The 8,018-nt window shown below is 47.2% G+C and overlaps 1 protein-coding gene across 1 annotated transcript; it reads left to right on the top strand.

Moving 5' to 3' along the window:
- Positions 1-3,730: 3,730 nt before the first annotated feature.
- On the top strand, positions 3,731-6,758 carry MRPL11 (mitochondrial ribosomal protein L11). The gene is made up of 5 exons (XM_023186153.1): positions 3,731-3,955; positions 4,333-4,428; positions 5,148-5,241; positions 5,326-5,485; positions 6,465-6,758. The coding sequence occupies exons 1-5, from the start codon at positions 3,833-3,835 to the stop codon at positions 6,568-6,570; spliced, it is 579 nt and encodes a 192-aa protein (XP_023041921.1). The 5' UTR covers positions 3,731-3,832; the 3' UTR covers positions 6,571-6,758.
- The last annotated feature ends 1,260 nt before the right edge of the window (positions 6,759-8,018 follow it).

The following is an 8,018-nucleotide window of genomic DNA, read 5'->3' as shown; positions in this document are numbered from 1 at the left end:
ATAGAGTCTGGGTAAAATGAAGATGAGACCTTCAGAGCTGCATTCCCAGGGGAGCAGGTATTCTTAGTCACAGGATAAGATAGGAGATCAGCAGGCTGACATCACAAGATATAGGTCACAAAGACCCTGTTGATAAAACAAGATGTGGGGGGAAAAAAAAGCCCCAAACCCAGTATCAAGCTGGCAATGAAAGCAAACTCTAATTGTCCTCACTGCTGAAAATACGATAAATATAATGCATTAGAATGCTAAAAGACACTCCCACCAGTGCTATTACAGTTTATAAGTGCCATGTCAATGTTTGGAAGTTACACTATATGGTCTAAAAAGGGGAGGATCCCTCAGTCCTAGAAATCTCCACCCCTTTCCCAGTGTGAACTCCAAAGTGTCCAAGACAGGTGTCAGCCAATTTAGACGGTTTTATTTTGCCAAGGTTAAGGACGCACCCATGACACAGCCTCAGGAGGTCCTGTCAACATGTGCTCAAGTTGTTCAGGGTACAACTTGCTTTTATACCTTTTAGACATAATACATGTCAATACATGTAAGAGGCCGGGTGCAGTGGCTCATGCCTATAATCCCAGCACTTTGGGAGGCCAAGGCAGGCAGATCACCTGAGGTCAGGAGTTCAAGACCAGCCTGGCCAACATGGTGAAACTCTGTCTCTACTAAAAATATAAAACTCTGTTTCTGCTAAAAATATAAAATAGAAACTCTGTCTCTACTAAAAATACAAAAATTAGCTGGGCACAGTGGTGCATGTCTGTAATCCCAACTACTTGGGAGGCTGAGGCATGAGGATCACTTGAACCTTGGAGGTGGTGGTTGCAGTGAGCTGAGATTGTGCCACTGTACACCAGCCTGGGTGACAGAAAGAGATTCCATCTCAAAAAAAAAAAAAAAACATGTAAGGTGTATATTCAGGTATTCTGTTATAAGCAACAGAAAGGCGGGAAAACTTGAAGTGGGAGAATTTGAAGTGACCTGGAAAGGTAGGACAACTTGAAGTAAGGGCTTCCAGATTACAGGTAGATTTACAAATTTTCTGATTGGCAATTGGTTGAAAGAGTTAAGTTATTATCTAAAGACCTGGCATCAACAGAAAGAAATGTATGGGTTATCACAATAAGGGGTTGTGGAGACCAGAGTTTTATGATGCATATGAAGTCTCCAGGTAGCAGGCTTCAGAGAAAATAGACTGCAGATGTTTCTTATCAGACTTAAGGTCTGTGTTGATGTTAATACTGGTTGGTTTTTCCTGAATTCCAAAAGGGAAGAGGGTATAATGAGGTATGTCCAACCCCCAATTCTTATTATGGCCTAGTTTCTCAGGTTAACTTTGGAATGCCCTCGGCTGACAGGAGGGGTCGATTTAGATGGTTGGTGGGGGGGCCTTAGAATTTTATTTTTAGTTTACACCAGAAAACTAATAAATAATCCACCTCTTGTTTAGCATATAATTAAGAAATCACCATAGGTATACTCAGTCAAGCAGCCCATGCCACTGCTCTACTTATAGAGTAGCTACCCTTTTATTCCTTTACTTTATTAATAAACTTGTTATCACGGTTATTCTGTTCTTTTTCAAGGTGTACTGATTTCATGTTGTTCAAACACACGTTTTACAATCAATTTGTACAGTTATCACAGTTATCACAGTGGTCCTGATGTACATCCTCAGTTTACGAAGATAACAGGATTAAGAGATTAAAGTAAAGACAGGCATAAGAAATTATAAAAGTATTATTTTGGAACTGATAAATATCCATGAAATCTTCACAATTTATGTTCCTCTGCCGCGGCTCCAGCTGGTCCCTCCGTTCGGCGTCCCTAACTTCCCGCAACACCACCACACCCAGTTAATATTTTATTTTATTTTATTTTTTTGGTTAGAGACGGGGGTCTCAATATGTTGTCAGGAGTGGTTTCAAACTCCTGGGCTCAAGTAATCCTCCCACCTCAGCCAAATTGCTGGGATTACAGGCATGAGCCACCGCTCCCAGCTTACAATAAAAGCATTTGCCTCATGCCATTGCGAGGATTAAATAACAATGCACTTGTGCTTAGCACAGTGCCTGACATAGAGCAAGTGCTCAGAAAACAAGTTAAATGATATGCCAAGCAAGGTGTCAGAGCCCTGGAATGGGGAAATGTTTGACTTGTGGGTTGGTAAGAAGGATTTACCGACAACAGTATAGGTTTGAAAAGGAAAGGTTTTTTGGGGTTTTTTTTTGTTTGTTTGTTTGTTTTGTTTTGAGACGGAGTTTCACTCTTGTTGCCCAGGCTGCAGTGCAGTGGTGCCATCTTGCCTCACTGTAACCTCTGCCTCCCAGGTTCAAGTGATTCTCCTGCCTCTGGCTCCGGAGTAGCTGGGATTACAGGCACGAACCACCATGCCCGGCTAATTTTGTATTTTTAGTAGAGACGGGGTTTCTCCATGTTGGTTAGGCTAGTCTTGAACTCCCTGCCTCAAGTGATCCACCCATCTCGGCCTCCCAAAGTGCTGGGATTACATGTGTGAGCCACCGTGCCTGGCTGGAAAGTTTTATTAGAAAGAAAGAACGCTGCAGAGGAGTGCAGAGGGACGCCTCAGCAAGAAAGAACTGACCATGCTGGCGGATTTTCCTTAGGGGTATTTATGGACCTTAAAGAGGAAGCTTGAGGGCAATTTGGACCACACTAGCCACGTAGGTCATGATAAATGATTACATTCATAGTAATTCTGGTGCCTTAATGTCAGCAAGGGTTGCAAAGTGAGTTTTGGCGTGACATTCCCAAGTGTATAGAAATTCTAGTTGCTTATACATTTTAAGTTTAAAAGAGTCCTGGAACCAGATGCCAACATTAGATACTAGGGTAGTTTAATTACTTTTAAATTCCTCAGATAAGGAGTTTTAGTCTCCAGGACCTGTTCAAAGGTCGCCAGGTGATTTTTGCTCTCCTCGTGATACAATAAGATGCTGGCTTATTTGACTGGTCACAGATGATGCATCGAATGTTCTGGGTCTGTTAAGCCTCACAATAGCTCAGGTTTTATCTTAATTGTACAGATAATAACAGCACATGCTGACTAGGTGCCAGGCATTGTTTTAAGCATTTTGCTAACTTAGTCCTCACAGCAATCCTAAAAGGTAGGTGCTACATATTACAATACCTGCTGTACTGGGGAGGAGACAAAGCATAAGAAACTTAAGTTCACAAGCAGTGGCGTGATCCTGGCTCACTGCCACCTCCAATTCCTGGGCTCAAGCGATCCTCCCGCCTTGGCCTCCCAAAGTGCTGGGATTACAGGTGTGAGCTACCGCGCCCAGCTCAGGGTCTACACTCTTAACTGTACTGCCTTTCAACAGCATGTGAGGAACAGAGAGAGGAGAGAGAGACTCCCATTACCAATCAGGAGCTCCAGGTGTATTTCAAACCCTAGGATTATCACCGTGTGCAGCAGATGGCGCCCTGGCGCGTAGCAATACGCCGGACCTGTACACGGAGTCAAAACTACCATACCCACAATGCTATGGGGTATCAAAGTCCAACTCTACTGGTTAGCTGTCCGAGGTAGTGCCTGTGCGCGCTCCTGTGGGAAATTGTGTACTAAGGCCATTCGGGACCTTCCTTTATCTGCTTAAGACAAGTTAAAAAGTGTTTTATCCTCCTCTTATCCTCCTTGTCTTACTAGTTGGCGAGCAATAGGGCTGAAACAAGGCTGCTGTTTGTTGGCCTCACCTGCGCTAGCCTAACGTGAGGACCCTTGACCTCTGGGCCAAGATGGTGGCGCTCAGAGCTTCACTCTTGCTGCTGCCCTGAGGTGAACTGAAGCCAGCAGCCCCGTATCATGTCGAAGCTCGGCCGGGCCACCCGGGGCCTCAGGAAGCCCGAGGTCGGCGGTGTGATCCGGACCATCATGCGGGCAGGCCTGGCCATGCCCGGGCCCCCACTAGGCCCAGTGCTGGGGCAGGTGCGGCCGTGGCGGGAACCCGACGTGGGGGTTGTCGAGGGTGGTGGAAGCTAAGACGCGCATGGAGGGCGCTGGCTCTGGAACTACCGGGGCCTCGGTTCAGAGCTCGGCTCTGCTTCTCACACGCTTTACGTCCTTGTGCTGGTTACAAAGGGTCTTCCGCTTGGGCTTCCTCACCCCATCCCATCCCAATGTGCTGTGATGAGGATAACGTGGGAAGATGCATACAGATCTTCTGGCTCACGGAAGGGTAGTTGGATCTGGGTAGAGATAGGAACACAGAGAAGTGAAGACGAAGGAGGGAACGGACGGCGCCTCCTGGGCGGTAGGAAGCCGTCCCCTCCTCCCACCACTAACCCCCTCTGCTTCCCTCACAGAGAGGTGTTTCCATCAACCAATTTTGCAAGGAGTTCAATGAAAGGACAAAGGACATCAAAGAAGGCATTCCTCTGCCTACCAAGATTTTTGTGAAGGTGGAGTCTGGACTCTGATCCCTGGTTTCTTTCTCCCTCTGTTCTTCCTCGGCCCTGGGGCTGGTCATCTGGGGTTTTCTCTGCTCCTGACTTGACTTCTTATTTCTGGGCTTCACTTTCTCCATTTAGGACTAGACCATATTTGTTTTGAACCAGCCCCATCTTGCCATGTTGCAGTTCCTCCCTTTGCCCCTCCATCTCACTGGGCCTTCCAGAGCAGAATTAGGGCAGGAATAGAGGGGACAGGGTTGTTTGCTGCAGATTTATTTTTTCTTTCTTTTTTTTTTTTTTTTTTTGAGATGGAGTTTTGCCCTTGTCGCCCAGGCTGGAGTGCAATGGCACAATCTCGGCTCACTGCAACCTCCTCCCGGTTTCAAGCAATTCTCTTGCCTCAGCCTCCTGAGTAGCTGGGATTACAGACGCCCGCAACCATGCCTGCTAATTTTTTGTATTTTTAGTAGAGGTGGGGTTTCACCATGTTGGTCAGACTGGTCTTGAACTCCTGTCCTCAGGTGATCCACCCACCTTTTCCTCCCAAAGTGCTGGGATTACAGGCATGAGCCACTGTGCCTGGCCCAGATTTATTTTTTTCTTGTGATTCTGTGGTCTTTTTGAGGGATGCCATAGGAAAGTGAGATGAAGGAAGCAGGGACAGGACAGAAGTTCCCTGGGATGGGGCAGCAGGAAGAGAGAATCTCATATTTCTTTTTTCTGTTAAGCCTGACAGGACATTTGAAATCAAGATTGGACAGCCCACTGTTTCCTACTTCCTGAAGGCAGCAGCTGGGATTGAAAAGGGGGCCCGGCAAACAGGTGAGGGTCAGGGTAGGCGTCTGAGATTCTGGGGGCTCCAGGATCTCAGTAACACCTGAAGAGCCACTTGTTCCTTCCTTCTAGGGAAAGAGGTGGCAGGCCTGGTGACCTTGAAGCACGTGTATGAGATTGCCTGCATCAAAGCTCAGGATGAGGCATTCGCCCTGCAGGACGTACCCCTGTCCTCTGTTGTCCGCTCCATCATCGGGTCTGCCCGTTCTCTGGGCATTCGTGTGGTGAAGGAGTAAGTGTCCTGGCAGGTGCAGTGTGACGAGAGGGCCCAGAAAGCTCTGGACTCGGGCAGAGCTGAGAGGGCCCATTGCAGTGGGAAGGTCAGTTTTTAAGTCAAGGGACCCTAGATTCTAGAGGATAGGGTGGGTGTGGGAGACCACATTCATTGATTTGGAATACTCTTATTGGGCACCTGTTATGTATTAGACGTTGTTCTGCAAATTTTCTAAGAAATGGAAAGATCTCCATGAAGGATCCAAGTGGGAGAAGTTCAGTGTCACCTGGGTCTGTCGTCCTAGACCTAGGCGAGTGGAGGATGGTATGAGGGAAGGACCAGTGGGGAAGGATTTTTGAGCTGTGTCAGGTTCATGCTTGCTCCTGAGGCAAACAGGAGACCCCCGTTATGGGGCTTCAGATGACTTCAGGAATTGTTTCATTGAAGTAAGATGTTGGGTGGGAGAGTGTCTGGCCTAGACAATGGCCGGAACAGAGATAGCACTCAACCCTTTACTGGCTTCTTGCTGCTGTGTCACATCCCATGTCAAGGCTGACAATTGATTATTTCCCGAGAAGACTGGGGTTAAGCATGGAGCAGACACAGACTTGACTTTTCTCAAATCTTTTCTTTTACTGGGAACATGGAGATGGGTAAATCTGACCCAGCCCTGGCACAGACATACATGCTCAGCCCCATGACTTCATTGTACATATTTTGGGGCACAGAGTACCCCAGTTAATCTGGACTGGGGTCTGGCTGACGCCTCAAAGGATGAGTAGGGATTTAGTAAGGGAACAAAAGATAGGGGTGTTGGGGGTTGGGAGATGGTGTCCCTGGAGAGCAAAGGTATAGAGGCTGGGAAGTCAGGGAGGGAGAAGGGGCCAGGCAAGCTGGGCTCTGAGACAGAGGCCCTTTTGAGCCCCTGCAAGACATGGGGTCCTATGAGCTCCCACTGGTGACTAATCATGCACCAACCATCTGTCTTCACTTGCAGCCTCAGTTCAGAAGAGCTTGCAGCTTTCCAGAAGGAACGAGCCATCTTCCTGGCTGCTCAGAAGGAGGCAGATTTAGCTGCCCAGGAGGAAGCTGCCAAGAAGTGACCCTTGCTCCCCATCTCCCAGATTTCAAAGTAGGCAGCTGGGAAGGGGGCCAGTTGCAAAGGCTGTGCCCTAGGGGAGGAAGGAGGTCACACCAATATGATGATGGTTTTCGTGACTTTGAATGATATATTTTTGTACATCTAGCTGTACTGAGGCATCAGGCCTGAATAAACATCCTTTCTTACCCACTGTCATCTTCTATCTTGGGACCTCAGGGAAGGGGACCAGTACTGGTGGTAGCCAACATGGGCAGACATTAGGAAATTTTTTTTTTTTTTTTTTTTTTTTGAGACCGAGTCTCACTCTGTCTCCCAGGCTGGAGTGCAGTGGCGGGATCTCTGCTCACTGCAAGCTCCGCCTCCTGGGTTTACACCATTCTCCTGCCTCAGCCTCCGGAGTAGCTGGGACTACAGGCGCCCGCCACCTCGCCCGGCTAGTTTTTTGTATTTTTAGTAGAGACGGGGTTTCACCGTGTTAGCCAGGATGGTCTCGATCTCCTGACCTCGTGATCCGCCCGTCTCGGCCTCCCAAAGTGCTGGGATGACAGGCTTGAGCCACTGCGCCCGGCGACATTAGGAAATTGACGTCTTCATGCTGCTTCTCAGATGTGCAAATTGAGGTTCAGCCAAGCAAAGTAACTTGCCCAGGTCCTTTTTTTTCTTTTAAGTTATAATTTTGTTTTATTGCCCAGGTTCTGAATTGGTGCCAGAGGTGGGAATAGAACACAGGGCTTCTCATTTGAAATCCTTTGTTCTTCCCCTCCCCAGGGTGGGAACCATGGGTGCTAGGGCTGGGGTATATTGCTTGCTTCTTCCATCAAAAATCTCTTTTATCTCCTAATGACTTGCCACCTCAGCAGAAACAGGTCCCTGTGGAGGTCTCAGCTCAGCCCCAGGCAGGGTTACTACCTGGAGTGCCCAGATCCCAGGGGCTACTTCAGGCCCTTCTACTAAGTTCCTGACCCTGGCTCTGGGTCAGATGTTGGCTGAACATGAACTATTGTAGGGCTGACAGCTACAGACCACAGAAAGAGCAAAGCTTCAGCAGGTTCCTGCCTGATGCAGAGGTCCTCGGGAAGCCCTTGGCCTTTTATTTCCTCATTGTCCTTTCAGAGAAGAGAGCAGGAGTTGGGGGAGAAAGAAGTTTCATGTTTACTGAGCATCTGTTATGTGCTAGACACTTCATTTTATACTGATGAAATATGGAAAGCATAAACACCTAAAAGAAAATAAAATCCTCATGTTATCCCACCACCCAGATGAGACTTCTGCCAATGTTTGTTGTGTATTTTTTCTGCTCTTTTTTTTTCTTTGTGTATTTATGTATAATGCTTTTTGAAAAAGCAAACTGGGGTCATCCTCTATATAGCTGTACAATGCTGTATACTTTTGGCAACTATTTGGAACATTTAAAAATTATCTTTTTTTTTTTTTTTTTTTTTTTTTTTG

The sequence above is a fragment of the Piliocolobus tephrosceles genome, unplaced genomic scaffold (assembly GCF_002776525.5).
Source record: "Piliocolobus tephrosceles isolate RC106 unplaced genomic scaffold, ASM277652v3 unscaffolded_26635, whole genome shotgun sequence".
Lineage (NCBI taxonomy): Eukaryota > Metazoa > Chordata > Mammalia > Primates > Cercopithecidae > Piliocolobus > Piliocolobus tephrosceles.
Note: the sequence above shows the minus strand (reverse complement) of the source record. Positions and strands in the feature narration are given on the sequence as shown.

Coding starts and splice junctions, on each gene's coding strand:
- MRPL11 (XM_023186153.1), top strand. CDS start 3,833: ATGTCGAAGCTCGGCCGGGCCACCCGGGGCCTCAGGAAGCCCGAGGTC. Junction 4,429..5,147: donor CTACCAAGATTTTTGTGAAG/GTGGAGTCTGGA, acceptor TTTTCTGTTAAG/CCTGACAGGACATTTGAAAT. Junction 5,486..6,464: donor GGCATTCGTGTGGTGAAGGA/GTAAGTGTCCTG, acceptor CTTCACTTGCAG/CCTCAGTTCAGAAGAGCTTG.